At 32.3% G+C, this 23,172-nt stretch overlaps 2 protein-coding genes across 3 annotated transcripts; both read left to right on the top strand.

Moving 5' to 3' along the window:
• The first annotated feature begins 3,638 nt into the window (after nucleotides 1-3,638).
• Nucleotides 3,639-10,388, top strand: LOC139810432 (uncharacterized). Of its 2 annotated transcripts, XM_071773977.1 has the most exons (5): nucleotides 3,639-3,808; nucleotides 4,027-4,131; nucleotides 4,285-4,341; nucleotides 4,800-5,010; nucleotides 7,971-10,388. In XM_071773977.1, exons 1-4 carry the CDS (start codon nucleotides 3,678-3,680, stop codon nucleotides 5,005-5,007), a joined length of 501 nt encoding a protein of 166 aa, XP_071630078.1. In that variant the 5' UTR covers nucleotides 3,639-3,677; the 3' UTR covers nucleotides 5,008-5,010; nucleotides 7,971-10,388. The 2 variants fall into 2 exon arrangements, with proteins under 2 accessions (XP_071630078.1, XP_071630076.1); XM_071773975.1 differs by lacking the exon at nucleotides 7,971-10,388 and having other exon boundaries at nucleotides 4,800-6,929.
• A 1,751-nt stretch (nucleotides 10,389-12,139) lies between these two features.
• LOC139809853 (uncharacterized) lies at nucleotides 12,140-18,099 on the top strand. The gene is made up of 8 exons (XM_071773084.1): nucleotides 12,140-12,408; nucleotides 13,047-15,684; nucleotides 16,003-16,128; nucleotides 16,229-16,315; nucleotides 16,651-16,806; nucleotides 17,074-17,286; nucleotides 17,371-17,530; nucleotides 17,685-18,099. Exons 2-6 carry the CDS (start codon nucleotides 15,606-15,608, stop codon nucleotides 17,163-17,165), a joined length of 540 nt encoding a protein of 179 aa, XP_071629185.1. The 5' UTR covers nucleotides 12,140-12,408; nucleotides 13,047-15,605; the 3' UTR covers nucleotides 17,166-17,286; nucleotides 17,371-17,530; nucleotides 17,685-18,099.
• The last annotated feature ends 5,073 nt before the right edge of the window (nucleotides 18,100-23,172 follow it).

The following is a 23,172-nucleotide window of genomic DNA, read 5'->3' as shown; positions in this document are numbered from 1 at the left end:
ACATTTTCATAAGGGAAGATTTATAGTGTCTTAGACTTTTTTTATTTTATACGTTTTAAAATTTTGTAAATGCTCCAACTCGAGGAATCGAGCTTAAATTTTCTATATAAATGAAGGAACATTAAACAAATTTGGTACGCAAATTTGTTTAATGTTAGTTAATTTATATACAAAGTTTTTCTTAACTCGATTGATCGAAGATATTAATCAATTAAGTTAGAACATTTCAAGAGTTTATTAAATAACTTTTTAAAATCTTCCGAAAAAAAGTCTAAAAGTCCACTTTCTAAATACGCTTAAATATTCAATGAAAGATCGTGCTTTACTATTATTATATATATATAGACTGTGTCCGTTGAACCAAAGGCAATGGGAAATGAAGGCATATTTATATTAAAGACAAAATAGTACCATTTATTAAAATGTCATTGAATTTCCATTGTTTACCAAACGCAATGGAAATGAAGGCATTTTTGCCAAAGATAAAAATTTCCACACAAAATCCCATTGGTATTGCCAGTGTTAATACCAATGGCAATACTAATGGCAATACCAATGGCAATACCAACGGCAATACCAACGGCAAAACCAGTGGCAATTCAATGGTATTTTTTAATGGCAATGAAGGGCACATTTTCATAAGGGAAGATGTTCACTGGGGTCGCGAATAATGAGTCTTTGTTTATTATAAACAAATAACAATTTAATATTTCAAAGTTTACAGTATCTCCGTACACGAACGGACAAGTTCTATCGCGCACTATCTTGCCACGATCTGTATCGAACTCTCATGTACCGTCGTTAAAGAGCTATTTTACGGCTATGTACCGTTTCGCGTGGTTATCGTTCACGTAATTATCGTATACGGCTACGGGATAAGTGCACCGGATTCGAATTGTTAAGCGCCGCGTGTTGGCGTCTCGAAAGTTCACGGCGGACTGTCCGGGAGGAACGGGTCGAGTTCCCCCACCTTGATGCTTGCGCAGGCGTAAAACCTTTCTTTTACGCGCGAACATGATGTATATCGCGCGCCAATCTGTTCTAGCCAATCGTATCGCTTGGTGACGAGCGACACGATCCCTCTTTCGTAACGATGCATCACTTCCCGTGCGCTGAGCCGTTCTCATTGGCTCAGCTCTAATCTGACTGGGATACTGAAACGGGATTGGACGGCGGACAAGGGCTTTCGCTTCGACCTCGGCGATGCGGCAATCAATGCCAGCCGTCGCAATTTGCACGATGTGCAAGTTCGCGGCAAGTCACTCGGAACGTTTTCCGAGTGACCGTGTATGGTCATGGTGACGTTCCCCTTGTATGCCAGGTAAGTATTTTATTTACTAGAATCAATTATTTTAATTCTCCTTTTCTTTCAGGTACCGGGACTTCGTGGGATCGTCTCGCCCAATCAACGGATTGGTAAGTGTCGTCGGTAGGTATCCGAACGGTAAGTATAATATAAGTATCGCATACAATAGAAAATAAGTAATATTAATTGTTTCGACAGGGAAAAACATAAAATCAATTATATAATGCAAATATCGCGTTTTGGAACGAATCTCGCTGTATCGAACCATGCTCGCTTCTCATTGGTCGTTCATACGCTCTTGCGATAGAAAGTTGCGCTCTGCGTTTTCATTGGCTGAAGGCCTTGTAAAATCGAGAATGTATCGAGAAATATGTAAAATAATATCAAATTGCCAGGAATCAATCCTATTGGCTCTCAAACTGTCTAAAATCTCCGAAATGATCGAATCTATGGAAAATAATAAAATCTCGCGCAAAATCGACTGGGTCGTTCCCCATTGGTCGCTGTGACTCGACATTTCGATTGAGCTGTCAAAACTTCTTAAGTAAATTAATTGAACATAAAATACTCTCGGTAGGACTCCATTGGTCCTCGCTCGTGCACTCGCAATCGCAATGCATGCATAATGGTTTATGGGTCCTCGGCAACCAATCGCGGATAGATCTCGAGGCTCAATAGTGAAATGTAAAGTGTGTAAAAGGTGAATATCATGCTGACGGTTTGTACGTCGGGAAAATTAATTATGATGGGAACAAATATGATTATATAGGGTGACTATTAGGTATTCCTTTATCTTCATCTTGTGAATATTTAATCTTTCTATGACAGGTAATAAGGTCTCGCTTTCGCAACGTTGGAATACGCTAGCAATAGTATGCAAACGATTGAAATGGCAAACAATATGAATATGAATGCTAAAACTAGAATCCTAAACTTATCAGAATCCATTTGGTAATGCTGGCCTGTGATTGGCTCTTTTCCTGAATCTACTTTTAAACGTTAAAATTTATCCTGTCTCTACTCGGCCTGCTATTGTAATAGCTCAAAACTACTATTGTAAATCTCCCGTTTATTATCGGGTGTCTCATGGGAATATGTGGAATGATTGGATTTTTTAAGGATAAGTTTTATGCATTTGTTTGTGTGTGATTATTATAATATATTTCGAACTCACGCGTTCTTGTGGTTAATTCATGCGCAATAAAAATGTTTGAAACAAACGTAAAAACAAGTTATAAAATAAAAATAAAATCAAATAAATCTCTCGCTTCCGCGTTACATAATAATAATAAGTCTCTCACTAGACTAAAGGCAATTGCACATGCACTTTTTCATCGTTAAAATTTAAGAATGAATCAAAGTTTAAAATAAAATATTCGCGCACGGAACTTTAGTTATCCGCCGCTTGTGATTGGCCCTGAGAGCCCGGTGTGTTCTCGTCCTCGCCTGTCACCTGCGGTTGGCTGGACTCCACCTGGTATGCCTCGCCGTATCCAGCGGGCTGCGTCTGTGTCTGCTGTGCCTCGCCGTAACCAGCGGGCTGTATGGGTATCTGCTGCGCCTCGCCGTAACCAGCGGCACAGTATATACAGTAGCGCAACTCTCACAATTTCAGCGTGTACGAAATTCAACTGCACATGCTCGAGCTAAGTAGATAACCAATCACAGAACTGATCTTCTGTCGCACTTCTTCTCTCTATTTCCTCTATAGCGCTTTCTCTCTTACTTATATAGCGGTTAAAATTGGCGGTAACAGACATCTTACAGAAGTGAAGTGTGCGAGAAATCGGAGTTAGACGTGAAGGATAAAGAAAGTGAGCAGGAGTATTCAGTGTTTAGTGTTAAGTGTTCAGTGTTCAGTGTTCAATTATATAAAGAGTGAAAGAAATAAACCTTAAAATTGACAGTTAACCAAGAAAAATTATATTTAGTCTTAGAGGGAATAGTTAATCTGTATATAAATAATATTGTACAGATTTTCTATTCTCTTCCAAAAAGCACTTTTGATCTTAGCTTTGTTGCAGGTGCTGCTTCTTAGAAGACAGGAAAAATATAGAAAAAGATGTTGAATCGTAAATCAAGTTTATGGTGTGTTGCGAAGGAGTGCAACAATAATAGTACGGAGAAAAGATATATTTTTTTTATTTCCTAGGAACATGATAGGTACAATTTGGTTTTAATTATCATTTTTTAAAGCATGTATATAATTTTATATAGATATATTGAATCTACACACATAATTCAATATTTTGATTTTCCTAAAATCTATCTATATATATGTAATATATTTTTTATGTTAATAACAAATTGGCATAACATTTTTAGATGGTTGCAATGGATACATGCATCCGGAGGACTCGACTTGCAAGTGATGGGCCCAGAATATGGTCATCGCAACTATCGACTATGCCACTTGCATTTTGAAAAAAAGTGGTACAAAATAGGCCAAAAAAGAGCTTCTCTTCATCCTGATGCTGTACCTACAATATTTTTTGGAAGAGAGTAAGTAATAAACTTTTTATACTGCACATTATTGTTTATTTTAAAAATAATATTTAAATTTTTTAATAATGAACAATATTTTATAATATAAAATGATACTATATATTTGATAAGGTAAAAAACATTTGATAATATAAAATAATATACATTTAATAATATAAACAATATTTGATAATGTATGAAATATAATAATACTATCCATAATATAACTTTTACAGCAATGCACTTGTGATAACAGCATCAGAAGAACATACACAAGAAAGAAATGATAAGGAAGATGAAGCAGTGATTGAAGTTGTTGAACAACAAGAAGAAACAAACAGGTTCTTCAATCTCTATATACCTTATTATAACATATTTCTATAATAACAAAAATAGATTTTGCTGTTAAAATATATTTTTTTTTGCAAAATATATTATATTTTATTTTTCTATCAATGTAGGGTATAAAAAATGTATGTGATATGTTTCAGTAGTATCCAGACGTCAAATGCAACGCTATCCATGGATAGAGATGCTAAAATTGCTAAACCGTAAGTTTTTACTTCATTCAACATATGTAGTGTGTGCATTTTAATTATATTGTATTATTTGTAAAGATATACAGTTTATGATAGTTATTATTTCGATTTATAAATACACATGCACGCATTGAAATATATTTCAACTTATATTTCTCAGTTTTATATTTTATATTATTTTGTCGTTTTTTTCTTAATTTTTTAAAACAATAAAAATAAATGTAAAAAATAATTATTTACATGATTGCATAATATATTCAGTATCTAATTACATTTATTTAGAAGTTTTAAAAATTCTCATGTTATTTGTACTTTATTTTTTTCCTGTACAGGATTGTAAAATTAAAATTATTAAAATTGTTACTTAATTTTTCTCAATAAATTTATATTTTTTTTAGTTTTATAATTTTATTTTTTTTCAATACATGCAATATATTTCTTTAATGTTATAATATTTCTCTATTGTTTAGAAGCATATCCAGCAGCATGTGTTCAGCAGCTATAAAAGAAACTTCGCGGCAGAAGAAATGGAGAGAACAACGTTTGAAATTAAAAGCAGAAAATAAAATGCTGCGTGAAAGACTTACAGACGGCTTCGAAAGAAAGTTGAGAACCTGGAAAAAAGCACGACAAAGTCTCAGGAAGAATCTAAGGAACACGAAATTCTTCGTCAATTAGGCTGTAAGTTACTACCGACTAATTTTGCACAATTATTATCTGCACAAATTGACGCGAAAATTAAAAGCAAACATGGGAGAAGATATAGTCCTGAATTTAAACAGTTTGCTTTAAGCTTATTTTTTTTAAGTCCGCGAAATTATCGAGAACTTAGGAAACAGTTTGCATTACTTTCCATTCGTGGTCTACATTCATTCACGCACACATGGCAAATTAAACCCGGCATAAACAACAAAATTTTTGACGCTTTATCTGTAAAATTAAATTCATTACCGCCTTTAGAACGTCATTGTATATTGTGCATCGATGAAATGAGTTTAAAAGCTCATTTATTTTATAATCTTTCACAAGATGAAATAGTTGGATTTGAAAATACAGGCAACGAGAGATCAGCGAAACCTGCAAAAAATGCTTTTGTTGTTATGGCACGCAGCATTGCAGGTGATTGAAAACTTCCAGTTTGCTTTTGTTTTGTTGAAACAACATGTAGAGCAGATGTATTAAAACCTATTATATTTGACATTATACGTAAATTACATAATTGTGGTGCTACCGTGCATGCTTTAATTTCGGATATGGGGTCTAATTTCATGCAGCTGTCTCGTGAATTGGGCATTTCAATAAACAATTCAATTTTTTTAGTTGACGATTTAGAAATATTGTACATATTTGATACTCCCCATTTAATGAAAAGAACACGCAATAATTTATACAAACATCGTATAGAATTTGGAATGGACAAAGTTGCTTTATGGACTCATATTGTCGATTTTTATAACATAGATAGTAAGCAATGGATTAAAACCGCTCCGAAACTATCTAAAAATCATATTGAACCTACCAGTTTTCAAAAAATGAAAGTCAAATATGCCGTTCAAATTTTTAGTAATCGCGTAGCTGCAGGCATGTGTACTCAGATGTCCTCTGGCTTTCTTTCAAGTGAGGCAGTAGGAACAATAGATTTCATCGATCATTTTGACAAATTATTTGATATTTTAAATTCCTCTGCAATAAATAACCCTAAAGAATATGGAAAAGTATTTACAGGAAGCGAAAAACAAATTAATTTCTTAAAACAAATGATAAATTTTATGAAAAATATAAAAGTAATAAATGAAAAAGGTTCACGAGTTAGAGTTAATTGTTTTGAATGTTGGCAAATAACAATTAGAAGTATAATGCTACTTTGGAATAAATTAAAATGTTATGATTTTCCATATCTTCGCACACGAAGAATAAATCAAGACTGTATTGAAAATTTTTTTGGTTCCATTAAACAACAAGGCGGTAATTGCTTAAATCCGACATCAATACAGTTTACTCGCGCTTTTAAAAAATTATTCAGTATGAAACTTTTACAACTTACAGATACGCAAAATTGTGCTGTAGATACAGATGAAATGTTAAATTTAATTGGAGAATCATGTTCGAGTCTTTCATCATCTTCTGCGTTCATTCCATCTTCGGTGGCGCGTCCAATTTTAGACATTCCCAATCATGACTATTACAATATGGATCTGCCAGAAAAAAATGCGTTTAGATATGTTGCGGGTATTTAATTAAGAAATGTCTACAAATACATACATGTGAAGCGTGTACATACAACTTATCTTAATGAAAACAAGACTGTCATAGATGATACTAGTTTATATTGTTCTTTTCGAGCTTTTACTACCACAGAAGAAAATCAATTTGGAAATTTGAACGTAGCAAGTCATAATTTTTGTTCTTATATATATGAATTAGAAAAAATATTTGTCACTACTTTTGAAAGTAATTGTTTCCAAAAAAATATTGGTAAATATTTATTTGAACTTGCACAAGCTGTACCCTTTGAAGCACCATGTCCAAATTTTCCAACAGTTTATTTAATAAAACTATTTATGCGCATGCGTATTTACTATACTTTGTCTCAACATAATAAAGCATCCAAAAATGTTGATAAAAAAGTCACTAAAAAAATAGAAAACTTCTTAATATTTTACATTTATAATTCTTTTTTTTTCTGACTTATTTTATACTTGTTTGTATGCATGCAGTCTTATTTTCACTATAATATGCGCATTATTATGAAATTCGGCTAATTAGTAGTCAAATGATGGATTATCTTTTATAACTTATTATTTCCCGTTTGTTCTTTAGGTTTGCGATTTATATATTCCATGAAATCATACAGGGTTAATTATTATAAAAAAATTTTCTTCTCTCTCGCTTTCTCTTTGGCTCGTACCGAGGTGGATCGAGTAGCTGAGGTACAGACAAATGATTGAGAGTTAGGAGAGAAGAAATAAAGATATATTCCAATATATATTTATATGCATGTATCTCCATACAGTAATGTACTTTTTTCCAAGTTTGTGTTTTGTGTGTGTGTGTCATATATCTACATGCATATGTTTCTTGTTTCGTCTTTTAGGCTTAAGGTTTATTGAAATTAACTGTCATATAACATTTTTTATAACTATGTATTTTGTATGTGTGTGTGTGTGTGTGTGCGTGCGTCATATATATCTACATGCACGGGTTTATTGTTTTGTCTCTTAGGCTTAAGGTTTCTTGAAATTAACTCATAACATTTTTTGTAACTATGTACTTTGTATGTGTATGTGTGTGTGTGTGTGTGTGTGTGTCATTTATATAGCTAGATGCATGGATTTATTGTTTCATCTTTTAGATTTAATGTTTCTTGAAATTAACTGCCATGTAAAACTTTTTATATATAACTATGTACTTTGTGCGCGTCTCATACATCCATATGCATGTGTTTATTGTTTCGTCTTTTAGGCTTAAAGTTTCTTAAAATTGATTGTTACACACAATTTGTTATATGCACAAAATGTATAGTTTTTAACTATAGTTTTTTTGTAATATATTCGTATAATTGTGTTAATAAAATATAAAATAAGATATTTATCTTTATTTTTAAATCTTGCTATCTAATATTTTGTTTATAACGTAAATAGGTGTCTGTGCTTCTCGCGCAAGGAGTCATAATTGCCGCATAAATAAATAGAAGACTACAAAGAAGACGGAGCATTTCCCCATTGCATAAATGTGCATCTTCTACATACTTAAATTAAGTATCATGGCAAGTATATTGGCAGGTTAAAAAAGAGAGATTTTATTTTTCTCTTGCACCTTTTTTGCTTTATATCAAAATTTGGATCAAATAGCAATATAGACAAATGATTCAACTGTGGAGAATATATATATACCTATATTAAACAAATTGCCCATAGTAGTATGACAATAACATATTGGCAGCAGATATTACAAAAGATCCAGTATCATCTGTATCCGCATTAAACTCGTGTTTTGCTGACAGATTTTGCCGATATAATCTGATAACAAATTATCTGCAGAAACCGAAAAGAATCTATCATTTAGTAAATATTTAAATGAAATACAATTATTTAAATGATTACGAAACGGCTGCTCAGTTTCTGCAGTCAAATCTGTCATCATGTTCTGCAGATCCTGTTATATTATTCCTGTCGACACTCTCTCAAGGGTCTGTTTTCTATAACTGAACGAAATGGCTGCACTAGTTGAGCAATAGAAAATAAGTCTTAAATTTATAGCAAATATTTTCTATTCTTGACAAATTTAACTATCCGTGCATATATATATGTATATTATACGTGTATGTATGCGTGATGATGTGTTTGTAATGCATATTTCTAATGTTTTTAAATAAATTCTCTTTCCGACATAAGATATTTTTATCCCTAGACAGACTCACTGGGGTAATACGTTACCCCACGCGAAATTCAAATTCGCATCATTTCAGCCAAATTTTTGGTTCTTTGTTTTGTTTTTCGAAATTTTTTTTTGCTTCCTCATAGAGGGAGCTTTGTTTTCGTAAATTTCGCATATGAACCTTTGATTGCGCATAAAGTTGGGTCTATCAAATTTAAAAAAATTATATATGAAATAGGGGTAGAAGAAACCAACGAAGAGATTGGTTTTTGAGTTTTTTCTGCCAAAAATATGTTCAGATTGTTGTAATACGTCGTAAAATATCGCCTAAAAAAAATGTCTGTATGTGTGTGTGTATGTATGTATGTATGTATGTATGTGCACATTTGATGTTGTGGTTGCTCTCTAATTTCCGCAAATATTGAGATATCGGGCTGTTTTTTTTTAATCGATAAAGTCTCGTTCAAGGAAGGTTGGTATTGAATTTGGCGACAATCGGTAAAAAAAAGGGTTCTTTTTTAAAAAAATTTTAAATTTTTTTAGAAATGTCTGTGGTTGCTCTAACTTCCGTAAATTTGGAGATATCGATCTATTTCTAATTTTATTATATTTTTTAGTCTTTTCTACCCCTATTTCATATATAATTTTTTAAGATTTGGTTGATTAGACCCAGCTTTATACGCGATCAAAGGTCCATAATTTTGATCGCATATAAAGCTAAGTCTAATCAACCGAATTTAAAAGAATTATATATGAAATAGGGGTAGAAAAAACCGAAGTAAAAATTGTTTTTTGAGTTTTCGATGCCATTGGTTGATTAGACCCAGCTTTATACGCGATCAAAGGTCCATAATTTTGATCGTATATAAAGCTGTCTAATCGACTGAATTTAAAAGAATTATATATGAAAATAGGGGTAAGAAAAACCGAAGTAAAAATTGTTTTTTGAGTTTTTGATGCCAATGTGTTGCTTATGTTCAAAAACGTCGAATTTAAATTTTTTGAGGATCGGTTTTGAGGATTGACTATCCATCAAATAACTTAGGGTAGATTGAGGCAAATCGGATTATTTTATATACTTTTGGTAAAAATTTGATTGAATAGTTTAAGAGTGTATAAAGAACAGACATACATACATTTATACATACAGACATTCTATTATATATATATAGATATTTACATAATATTTTTTTTAAATTAATTAATAGAGTATCATTCAAGGAAGATTGGTATTGAATTTGGCGATGATCGGTAAAAGGGTTCTTTTTTAAAAAATTTTTGAATTTTTTTAAAAATGTCCGTGGTTGCTCTAACTTCCGCAAATATTGAGATATCGGCCTGTTTTTTTTTTAATTGATAGAGTTAAAAGCCATTCTGTAATTTCGTTTAATTATAATTAATATTCACTTACTCTGTAAACAAATTCTTCTATATCCTTCTATGTTTCCCTCCGTCTTTCCTCTACGATAGCAATATCGTTATTAAATCTTAAATAATTGTAAATATGCTTCTTCCAATAAACGTTTACACTATTTTAAATAATTTATTAAAGACATGTTTTTGTAAGATTAATGTCGCGCCGTGCTTGAGTAGGCTGTAAGAATATGATTGGTCGCTTGAGATACTGATATGCGCCGTAGCGCTCTGCGCATGAAGAAGCGCCCGGATTGGCGGAGAGCGAAGAAGACGAGTCAGTCGTTGCACAGACGTCGGACCGAGTAGACGTCTTGCTGCATCTCACATGGAATAAATTACCCTTTCCACATATATAAAGAATTATTGTCTCTTACCTATCTTACATCCATTCCTGACACATTCCCGTGAAACTAACTCGCGGTCAGTGCTGTTAAAAATCGGTGCGTCAACAAACGATAATTATTACAGTTCAGAAGTGGGATTTCATCGTGTGCCGCCATTATCGTGGAACGATTTGGCTTGCTACCGATTTCCCTTTTTCCTTCTGTCCTCATTCCTTTGCTTGGACGAGTAATAAGTACAGCGTGCAAGGCTGTAGTCGATATTCGGGTACGGTATTTCCGGCCAGTTATCCCGTGGAAAATATCGGGTCAACGACCGTTATCGTAATCGCAATATTCAAGTGAGAGACATTATCCCGTCGTAACGACGTTAAGGAACATTATAAAATAGATATTGTGGATCGGCGACCAGAGATTGGTCCGCCACGCTACAAATAGACATATTTTCGCGAGGGAGAAATTAGGAAAGGTATGTAACGCCTTAAACATTCATTGGTGTCCTACGTCTCGAATATTCTCGAACAGTTTCCCCGCCATTTTGGGTGCGGCATTCTACCGCCATCTTAGTGTGGTCGAACGTTCTCGAGCAGTCTCCCGCTATTTAGCGTGGTGCTGTGTTGCCGCCATTCTGAGTGTGTTCAAACATTATCGGACAGTATTGGTGTGTTCGGATATTTGTCTTTCGTCACGGAAGATTAGTTGTCGGTGTTCAAGAAAATTATGGAGCGACAACGACTGCAAGATATGGCCATTGGTGAGCTTCAGGAAGAAGCCCGGAAATATGGGCTAAATCCTCCGAGTGATGCGTCGCGATGTATAGAATTAATCATGTCTCATTTAGAGAGACAACCCACTAAACATGAAATATGGATGCAACATTTCAAATTGTTTCATTTAGATTTCAAATGATACATTTTACGTGTATGTTTATGTCAAATTTCCGAATCGTTACGATAGAAACATTCCATAATAGTTTATATTATAAATGTACCATATGTGACATTTCCAATAAAACATATGCTAAACATTTTGAAGTAATGTTTCGTCTACATTTACAAAATAATAGTGACATTAACGTATCATAGTAACGGCTAAATATGTATATGAAACATAAACCCTAAATGTTTAGGATACGTTTCACTTGAGATGTCACATTTGATACATTTATAATATATGTAATAAACATACCAAATGTAATATCTCACATAAAACGTATCCTAAACATTTTGGGTTTATGTTTCGTATACATGCATAGACGTTTATGTGATACGTTAATTTCATTATTATTTTGTAAATGTATTCAAAACATCACTTCGAAATGTTTAGCATATGTTTCATTGGAAATGTCACATTTGGTATATTTATAATATAAAGCTATTATGGAATGTCTCTATCGTAACGATTCGGAAATTTGACATAAACATACACGTTAAATGTATCATTTGAAATTTATATGAAGCAACTTAAAATATTGCATCTTATAATATTTTATATTTAGATAGGTAAAGCCTGACTGTGCATAATAAGCGAGTTGCATCTTTTTGTCTCTCCATCTCCGTGTAGAGATGGCTCCTGCACACAGGACGCGGAAACGCTTGTCGCGCCGCAGGAAACGACGCGCGTTAGCCAATCAACTTTGGTCAATGCGGAAGAGCGGCACGGTACGTAGATTGGCTATACTGCACGTGTCGCTTCTTGCCGCGTGGCGAACGTTCCCGCGTTCTGTGTGTGTGCAGTCGAGCCACGATTATATCAATCCAAGGCAAATAGAGCTAGAGCTCAGAAGTTTAACGATTGTTAGTGGTGAATACTAATAATAATTTATAATAATTAGTATAAAACGTGAACACACTTCTTCATAATGAAGCGCAGCTGTAACACAGTTAACAGCAGTAAGAACAGAAATGTTATTAGTAGTCCCAGTTCGAGCCAATTATCTAATGAGGTATGTGTTTATATATATATATTCCTATATATACTACATTATAATTACTTTTTATACAATTATTATTATATATAGTCAATGCAAGTAAGTCTGAATAAATAAATTTAATAAATTGATGAACGTTAACCTATATTTATTAAGTACTCGAGATACGTTGCCATACAATAGCCTAACTAAGGCTACGGTCAACGTGACGCTACAAATGCTTCGAAGCATTCCTCTTTTCTTTCTTTCCAAAGCATTTGTAGCGTCACGTTGACCGTAACCTATATGGTAACAGAGCTGACGGCCCACGGTAAATCCCAAAATTTTTTTAAGTACTCAATACTATAAAGATTCAGAATTAATTAGCATAAAAATAAAAATTTGCACTACTATAATTGTTAATAATATTTTCTGCTTGTTTCCTTCCATTTTTTTATTATTTATTTCAACATGTAAATAAGATATTTTTTAATAAAAAATATTTTACAATGAAAAGCTTGAGTTCTTAAAGAAAAACCGTTTGAAATGTAATGTTAGATATGGCCTAACAATACGAGCCAAAAAGCACAAATATTCGTTTACCACTTTTACTTTTACTTTAATTTTTGAGCTGTATATATTATTCACTTAAGCATATTTTTTGTTATTTGTAGATACCGCAAAGGAAGAAGAAAGATTTATCAAAGGTTACAAGTAGACATTTTCGTAGAATTATATTAAATGAGTATAATAAAACCAAAGAACTGCAAAGCATTAATAGCACACAGAACACTACTTTTAGAACACTTGAAAATATTTCAATTGCCTATAATTTGAAAGATACAGATAGTAATGCTGATAATTGCAGTAATAATGATTTCCATGGAAATGCTTTATCGTTAGAATCTAGATATAATGCTAATAATGAAACATTTCAATCACATAAAGAAATCACTTTAGCTGATTATGCTGATAATGAAACATTTCAATCACATAAAGAAATCACTTTAGCTGATTATGCTGATAATGAAACATTTCAATCACAAAAAGAAAATACTTTAGCGAACAAATTAGCTCATTGGATTATTACTGACAATATCTCACATAATTCTGCAAACAGACTATTGTTTTTAATGAGATCAGAAAATCTATCTGTTCCAAAAGATTGCAGGACATTACTAAAAACTCCTTTATATTGCAATAATATTGTAGATATTCCACCGGGTGCATATATACATATTGGCATTAAAGAAGGTATAAATCATAAATTAAAACAGAATACACTAACAAAAAATGTAGATATCCTCCCTTTAACAATTAATATAGATGGTTTACCATTAAGTAAATCGTCAAATAGTCAATTTTGGCCTATTTTAATGTCAATAGATCTTATGGAAGTTTCAGAACCCTTTATAGTAGGTATTTATCATGGAATGAGTAAACCAAAATCAGTGACACAATTTCTGGATGCATTTGTGGAAGAATATTTGTTATTAAAAAAAGATGGTATTTTAATAAATAAAAAATTAATCGGAGTGGAATTAAAAAAAATTATTTGTGATGCACCTGCTACGGCATTTGTTCTTTCGATTAAATCTCACACAGGATATTTTGGTTGTAATAAATGTACACAAAAGGGTAAATATGTGAGGGGCAAAATGACATTTCCAGAACTTAATGCTATGTTAAGGACAAATGAAAACTTCGCATTGCAATTACAGCAGGAACATCACAAAGATTTCACTCCTTTCAACAAAATCGGTATTGGTTTAGTCAGTAATGTACTACTTGATTATATGCATCTGGTATGTCTTGGTATAATGAAGAAACTTATACAGTTTTGGATTGGAAAGAAAGGAAGATTTAAATTGAAAGATAGCAATATAAATGCAATATCAAGGAAAATGATGATTTTCAGGAAATACATGTGTCAAGAGTTTCCTCGTTTACCAAGACCTTTAGAAGATGTAGACCATTGGAAAGCGACAGAATTTAGACAATTTTTGTTGTATACAGGTCCTATTGCATTAAAAGGAAATATATCTAAAGCACAATATAAACATTTTTTATGCTTACATGTTGCTATAAGAATTTTATGTTCATCGGAATGTATCAGGCTTAATACATATGCGAAATCTTTAATTAGGTATTTCGTTATAAAATACAAAAAACTATATGGTGATGAATATATTACATATAACGTTCACAATCTCTTGCATCTTTGTGATGATGTATTATTATTCGGAAAACTTGACAATTTTAGTGCATTTCAATTCGAAAATTATTTAGGTAAAATTAAAAAAAATGTAAAAAATTCACGATACCCTTTACAACAAATATATAACAGAATTTGTGAAGAAAGGACTTATGTACCATATGTCGAAAAAAAATGTTTAAATTCATCGCTTTGCACTTTGTATGAAGAGGATAAATCTAGAGTATGTGATAAAATGGTAAAACTTATAAATACTACAGAAAATTTACTCATGAAAATCTCACGATATCTTTATGCCAAAGAAATAATTGTGTACTTTTAAAAAATTCTACTTACATGCTAATTTCAAGCATTTATGGATGTGAGAATAATAATATTAAAATAAGTGGAAGAATTCTTCATAATGTATCTAACTTTACAAACAAACCTGCTTCATTTAGCTTAGCTATCAAAGTCATTGATATACATGAAGTTTCAAATACATCAACGTTTAATTATAAAGATATTAAAGCAAAATGTTTAATTCTACCATATGATGATAAATATGCAGTAATTCCAATCTTACACTATAATTGATATTTACATTCACTATATGATAAATTATTTATATATATATTTTATGTTCTTTAATGTTATAATATAATTTTTTCTACTATATGGTACTTATAATAGTATACAAATATTAATTATTAAATATATTTATACTCATATATTTTTATTTATCAATACCTTACACACACACACACATACACATATCCTATATACATTAATTTAGCATTACAGTTCTCTGGTTTTCTAAAGTAATTGTCTCAATCTCAATGTAATTGTAGTATACAAGCAATTACTTGTTAACCATGCATTGAGTAAACTTTCAAAGAAATGTGTACTTCCTACAGCAAGATTTATATATTCAGTTGTTAAATTCATTGCTGAAAACGATGATGATGAAACATATTCCGTAATTCCAACTTTCTGGTTACAACAAGATGAAAAATACACTTTATGGCCAAAAAAAGATATGCGCAATTGCATTATTAAACGCAAAGAACCATACAAAGATTGGGCCCTTCACCCTGTTACTGTTGTTGCTAAATATGGTAAGTACTTACAATTAATAATATTAATAAACAGAACACACATACATACACACAATATATGAGAAAACATGTCTTACAAGGAAAAATAAATATATATGTAATAAATATTATAGATTATCATATATATATATATGTGTGAATATGTATATAAGACAGAGAACTCTTTTTCACTATCTATAGGAATATTTTTATATTATCTAAATATTAGACGTAAATTAGGAGTGCTCATTTATATATGTACATGCTTATATATAATATACACACATACATATATATATATATATATATATATATATATATATATTGTCATTTTTTTAGATTCGTATGATGAAGCTTTAAATAAAGAGAAGAGATTAATGGAAAAAAGCACTACTGAATCAGAAGTTGATTTAGGCCGTGGAATGAGAAAGAAAAAAAGTACATATCGCACCTCAAAAAAGAATGGTATAAAACTTTTTACTTGATATTGTGTGTAATAATTTTATTCTTAATAATTATTAATTATTTTCTCATGCGTTATTTTGTTATTGAAAACGTTTTACAGATGATTATTGTAGTGATTCAAGCGAGGAAGAACAGGAAACCAGCGAGGATTCCATACCTGAATATGAATCGCCATCAAATGAAAAAAGTATATATGTGATCAACATTTAAAAATATTTACTTCTTTGTAATATTTAACGTCCAACTCTCTCCTCTCTCTCCCTCTCTCTCTCTCTCTCTCTCTCTCTCTCTCTCTCTCTCTCTCTCTCTCTCTCTCTCTCTCTCTCTCTTCTCTCTCTCTCTCTCTCTCTCTCTCTCTCTCTCTCTCTCTCTCTCTCTCTCTCTCTCTCTCTCTCTCTCTCTCTCTCTCTCTCTCTCTCTTCTCTGTGTGTGTGCGTGTGTATGTGTATCCATGAGTGACCGACTAAATAATATATTTATAAAAGAAATACATAAATTACATAAAGACAACGGAATTTTCAGATGCAAATGATGTTGAGGTAAATGATGTTGCCGCAAATGATGTTGACGCAAATGATGTTGACGCAAATAATGATGTTAACGCAAATGAAAATATTGGTGGTGCAGGCGTACATCATATTGTTGATATAAATAATATTCCTGTTGTCATTGAAGGAAGTAAGTTTATGTTTATATTTTCTATAAGATTTTTATGAATAAGTAAAACAAAAAATGTATATTATCTTTTAAAGGAATAATATTATGAACATATGTAAATTACAATACATGTGACTTTTAGAGAAAGTTTGTCATAAAATTAATGTAATATAAGTAAAACTATAATCATTATTTTAACGCTACATTTTCTTTTTAAAGAAAAGAGTATAGTTGAAAGAGAATAATTGAGTACTACTAAAACAATGTTGTACATATTTTCTGTTACAGATAATGAAACTCTTGATTCCGTACTACGAAACGTTATTGAAATAAAAGAATTGTGTAGGCGAATAGATGAACGTTTAAATAATGGAAAATAGAAACAATGTCAATGTTAATCATAATAATATTGATATGCTTCCGCAATTACCAATGAATAATATTGAAGAAATTGATAATTTTGAAATTATATTAGCATCAGCAGAAGCACAATCACAATTAGTATGTATATGTATATCATTAATTTTCTTTAATTACATATATTTAGAACTAGAAAAATTATATGTAAAAAATGTTTTGTTTTAGATTAATATGTTAGTTATGATAGGCGGTACAACAACAAAAGATGCAATGAAAAGAGCACTGCAAAAATTATTCACTAATAATCTTGCATCCAAGTGTTCTTGGACTGGAGCTAAAAATAATTTTAAACTAAAAGAATTGAAAATTATTATTTGCATGAAAGGTAAATTTTGTGTGTGTATGTGTGTGCGTGTGTTGTACGTGAATGTACGTGCGTGTGTGTTTATGCGCGTTTTCATATATTACTTTCGAATTCCTATAACTTTATTAACAAGAAAATTATAAAGTTATAAATTTTCTCATATTCATATTTTTAGCTTCAATAAAAAAGACTTGTCCATCTATTACTGAAGCTGAATTTGAAGATATTCTAAAAACTTGGTTTAGACAAGCAAACCTGCGGTTACTTCGTGAAAATGCGAGAAAAAATGTGATAAATAACACATAAACGTATTTTACTTTATCAAGTAAGCTAAAAACTATTAGTGATTTTTTTTTACAAAAAAATGTTATATATAGAAAGCGTAAAAAATTCTAATATGTTTTTGCGAAATATTTTATTTTTCTTTATCTGCAAATATGATGAGCGTTTTGTTACATTACATTTATACTTATATTGTTTCTAAATATGTTATAGAAATATTATAAATCTTTAAAAACCATGTGTTTTTTAGTAATATATGTATTTTAGAAGATTGTACGTATTATAATTAAATAAATGGATCACATTAATATTATTATCAATTTATATTTTGAAACATTTATGCGATACTATAATAATCATTACAAAAGCAAATCGTAGTAACGTATAAGTATTATTCCTAAAAAAACGTTTCTGGCACAACATCAGAAGATGTTTCTGCAACATCGTGTGTTTTGGTATCTGAATACGGAAATTAATTATTTTTGTAATGAATCTGAGATGTTTCCGTACGTATCACCGAAACATTCCTAAAAGAACGTTTCTGGCACAACTTCATAAGATGTTTCTGCAACATCGTGTATTTTGGTATCTGAATACGGACATTAATTATTTATGTAATAAATCTGAGATGTTTCTGTACGTATCTCCGAAACATTTCATGTTACAGAGGAATGTTTCTGAAAAGTTTTTGATACGTTTTTTTGCATAGTGGGAAGCCACGTCTGATCTTTTAGATCAAAGAATAGAAACGCGTTCAGTCGCTAAAAACAAGGCAGGGCAATCAAAAAACCAACAGGATCATCCGATCTCACACAAGTCTGTACATGGATGACAGAACAAATGCGTATCTAGCAAGAGAATCAACGAGAACAAATGCGGGTCCAGCAAGAATTTCAGCGAGAACAAATGCGTATCCAACAAAAGCAGATGCGAGTTCAACAACAGGAGTCGCGGGAACGACAAGAATATCAACGAGAGCAAGCACGAATACAACAGGAACAGCAGCGTCAAAGTCAAGTGATGATGTAACAAATGTTAGAATTGATGAACTTGTCTCGCGAGGACTCTCAAAATAGAGTGCGTAATGTGTCAGATGAAGACAATGTTGTGCGTGCGGATTCCGGTGTTTCAGTTACGCGTCGCCAGCCGATCTCCTCGGTGGCAACCGCGCACGCAGTTAAAATGTTGTCCGCCCAAATTCCAGAGTTTGCTGGAATCGACGAAGACAATGTGGAAATATGGATTCAAATTGGAGAAAGAATCGCTCAAATCCACGCAGTTTCAGAAGACGTGTTACTTTTGGCAGCTTCGAGTAAACTAGTTAAAAATGCCAAAAGATGGTTCGATCTTAACGTTACGACGTTAATTAAATCGTGGCAGATATTTAAAGAAGCCATCATACGCCGTTTTAAACGTGAGATTTTGTTTCACGTCGCGATGCAAAAAGTGGAAGCGAGAAAATGAAATTACCAAAAAGAATAGTTTCAAGACTATGCAATGGACAAGTTGGTGCTAATAAAAAATTTAAATTTACCGGAAAAAGATGCCATACATCTATTGATTAGTGGTATCGGGAGCCGGTCATTGAAGGAAACAGCGGCTGCAATTAATAGTAAGTCCATTGATGAATTCCTTGAAGAGATGCATCGAATAACGTCGGTGTCAGCCGAGCCTACTCGCAAGATTTTTCATCAAGATAGCAAACAAGAAAAAACCAAGAATAACAGTGGCTCAGTGTCCAAGGACAATTCAGTGGTGAAAACAGACAAAGATGTGTTTTGTGTTTACTGTAAGGCGAAAGGACATGTCCGCGCCGACTGTTTCAAATTGAAGAAGAAGGAGCAGTCGCCTACTACGACGACTACCAAGCCAGCTCCAATGGTGTCTGCTGTAGATGAGGACACTCAGGCCATGGAGATTGCAGTAGTCGATGAAGATTCCGGTAGGAAATTAGAAATTTCCGATTCGCGTATTATTGTTACTTCGATAAATAAAGATGTATGTAAAATGATTGCATTAGTGGACACAGGAAGTCCTGTATCTTTAATTAAATCTTCGGTTCTTGCAAGATTTCCAAATATTAGTATAGAAAAAGATGAAAATATAAAACAATATAAAGCGGTGAATAATACTTGTATTAATGTATTAGGATCTGTCCAAACAGTGATTTTTCTAGAGTTGTTACCGAATTTAAATGCATCAATTTCCTTTTTGGTGTTGAGGGATGACTCATTTTCTTCGGATTTGATTATTGGTTTAGATTTTCTTAATGAAAATAATATTTCGGTTTTGTATAACCCATCTGGTATTGAGTTAAAGAATCGAGTTCGGTTGTTTCAAGAGATAGCTTCTACGGAAGTTGTTGAAGATAAGTCTGAAAACATGATGTCGTTATTGCAAGATATCGATATTGATTTTGATGAATCGTATAAACAAGAATTAATTTCGATGATGCAAGAGGTTGAGAGTTCGGATATACCGTTGATTAATGATAATTATTCAATAAAAGTTTCCCTTAAAGATGATTCCGTTTTTGCATATGCACCCAGACGATTTGCTTGGTCGGAAAGAGAGCAACTTAGAAAAATCACTGATGATTTATTGCGTCGTGGTATCATTAAGCATAGTAATTCCCCGTATTGCGCGCGTGTAGTGTTAGTGCGTAAAAAAGATGGATCTTTGCGAATGTGTATTGATTTGCGTCCGCTCAATCAAAGGGTGAATAAGCAATGTTATCCTTTTCCGGTAATAGAGAATTGTATAGCACGTATTGGTAACAGAAAGGTATTTACGACATTAGATTTAAAGGATGCCTTTCACCAAATTAAAGTTCATCCTGAACATACAAAATACTTTGCTTTTGCGACTCCGGATGGTCAATTTGAGCAATTGTATATGCCGTTCGGATGGTGTGAATCAGCGGCAGAATTTCAAAAACGTTTATCGCAAATATTAGAAAGATTAGTCAAACTGAATATGCTTATCGTATATATGGATGATGTTATTATTCCTTCTGATACGCCAGAGGAAAATATTAGAGTCCTGAAAAAAGTTCTTATAATTTTTAAAAGTTATGGTTTCAAGTTAAATTTAAAAAAATGTAACTTCTTAAAGATATCGGTCGAATATTTAGGATATGTTATATCCCCAGAAGGGATAACTATTAGTTTCCGGCATACAGAAGCAGTTAGGAATTTTCCTGAACCTAAAAAGTTTGTCGAAGTGCAAAGGTTTTTGGGTTTAACCAATTATTTTCGAAAGTTTGTAAAGGATTATGCTGTTAAGGCTAAGCCATTACAAAAGCTTTTGCACAAGAACATAGAGTTTAAATTCGATAAAGAATGTCGTAATGCTTTCGAGTTATTGAAACAGGATTTAACGTCGTACCCTGTTTTACGGATATATAATCCGAAGGCGGAAACGCAACTTCATACGGATGCGAGTGCCATTGCAATAGCAGCCATTTTATTACAGAAGCAGGATAATAGTCAATGGGCTCCGGTAGCCTATTTCAGTCAGTCGATTAACAAGGCTGAAGCTAATTATCATAGCTTTGAGTTAGAAATGTTGGCCATAGTAAAGGCAGTGGAACGATGGCATATATATTTGTATGGAATTGAGTTTGTAATAATAACTGATTGCAATGCACTGGTGTTCGCAATGAAGAAAGCGAATATTAACCCAAGAATTGCTCGATGGTCTCTCCGTTTACAAGAATACAATTTTGGAATTTTACATCGAGAAGGTAAACGGATGGCTCATGTGGATGCATTAAGTAGGGCTGTTGCGTATATAGAACCAATGCCTCTTGAAAGAGAGCTAGAATATAAGCAATTGCGTGATATTAGGTTAAAAGATATTGCGGAAAAATTAAAATTTGAGGATGATGAAAAGTTTACTTTGATTGATGAACTTGTCTTTCGTAAAGGAAAGGATAAACCTAGATTCGTAATTCCGGAAGTAATGATTAACAATGTTATTCGGATATATCATGATGATATGGCGCATTGTGGCGTCGAGAAAACCCTCCAGGGTATATACGTAAATTATTGGTATCCTTTTTTACGAAAGAAAGTAGTAGATCATATAGATAACTGTTTGACTTGTTTGATGACAAATGCGTCTGTTAATACTCGCGAAGGCGAATTACAAATAGTAGATAACCCTGAATCCCCGTGTCAAATTTGGCATACGGACCATTTGGCCCGATCTCAGAGTCAGTTGAGGGATTCAAACACATTTTATTAATTATAGATGCGTTTACGCGATTTACTTGGTTGTTTCCCGTTAAGTCTACCAGTTCAAGAGAAACTATAAAACATCTGGAATGGTTGTTTAACACATTTGGAAATCCAAATATTTTAGTATCGGATAGAGGTACAGCATTCACTTCGAATGAATTTTCAGAGTTTATGCAAGTTCGTAATATCAAACATCGTCAAGTTGCTGTTGCTACTCCATGGGCAAATGGCATAGTAGAAAGAGTTAATCGATTTTTAAAAGCGTCTCTTAAAAGAATTGTTGAGGAACAACAATCATGGTGTTCCGCGATTGGATCTATCCAATATGTGATAAACAATACATTTCATTCCTCAGTGAAGGCTTCTCCTTCAAAATTACTTTTTGGTTATGAGCAACGTAGTCACTCGGATAGTGAGTTGGTTAAAACTTTAAATCAGTTGGCTGAGACTGAATTAAAAGTATCGGATGAACGAGATATCGCTCGTAAATTGGCTGTAGAAGTAACTGATAAAATAAAGAATTATAATAAGGCTTATTATGATAAACAACATAAAAAACCAACTCAATATAAAGAGGGAGATTACGTTATGATAAGAGATACTGTGGTAAAACCTGGTGAAGATAAAAAATTAAAACCGTGTTATAAGGGTTTGTATATGGTTACAAAGGCCTTAAATAATAATAGATATGTGATTCAGGATATTCCAGGTTTCAATGTAACCTCCAGGCCTTATAACTCTATACTTTCCCCAGATAGATTAAAACATTGGATAAAACAACCAGAGTCATAACTTTGTTAGATTAAAGATTTAAAAAAAAAAAAGTGTTGTTTTATGCGATAATTCTAAGTTTAAATTAGTTTAAGTTTTGCGTGCGGTTAAATTTAAGATTACAGTATTATATAAATGAAAAGTCTGAAAAATTAATAATAATAATAATATTGTGATTAATGCTAAAGAATAAGTAAAAGTCTATTCGAATATTTAAGTTGTATATTGACAATTGTATTATTAGAGTATATTTTATTTTTTTTGTTTTTGAGATTAAATTTTCGTTGAAACATTCGGGACGAATGTACGCGCAGAATGGCCGAACTGTAAGATTAATGTCGCGCCGTGCTTGAGTAGGCTGTAAGAATA

Source organism: Temnothorax longispinosus, chromosome 3, assembly GCF_030848805.1.
Source record: "Temnothorax longispinosus isolate EJ_2023e chromosome 3, Tlon_JGU_v1, whole genome shotgun sequence".
Taxonomy (NCBI): Eukaryota; Metazoa; Arthropoda; class Insecta; order Hymenoptera; family Formicidae; genus Temnothorax; species Temnothorax longispinosus.
Note: the sequence above shows the minus strand (reverse complement) of the source record. Positions and strands in the feature narration are given on the sequence as shown.

What these genes read in the sequence shown, in the direction of transcription:
- LOC139810432 (XM_071773977.1), top strand. Translation starts at nt 3,678, where the DNA reads ATGGGCCCAGAATATGGTCATCGCAACTATCGACTATGCCACTTGCAT. An exon ending in CAACAAGAAGAAACAAACAG is followed by an intron (nt 4,132 to 4,284) that starts GTTCTTCAATCT and finishes ATGTTTCAGTAG; the next exon opens with TATCCAGACGTCAAATGCAA. An exon ending in GATGCTAAAATTGCTAAACC is followed by an intron (nt 4,342 to 4,799) that starts GTAAGTTTTTAC and finishes TCTATTGTTTAG; the next exon opens with AAGCATATCCAGCAGCATGT.
- LOC139809853 (XM_071773084.1), top strand. Translation starts at nt 15,606, where the DNA reads ATGCGCAATTGCATTATTAAACGCAAAGAACCATACAAAGATTGGGCC. An exon ending in TCGCACCTCAAAAAAGAATG is followed by an intron (nt 16,129 to 16,228) that starts GTATAAAACTTT and finishes AACGTTTTACAG; the next exon opens with ATGATTATTGTAGTGATTCA. An exon ending in ATCGCCATCAAATGAAAAAA is followed by an intron (nt 16,316 to 16,650) that starts GTATATATGTGA and finishes CGGAATTTTCAG; the next exon opens with ATGCAAATGATGTTGAGGTA.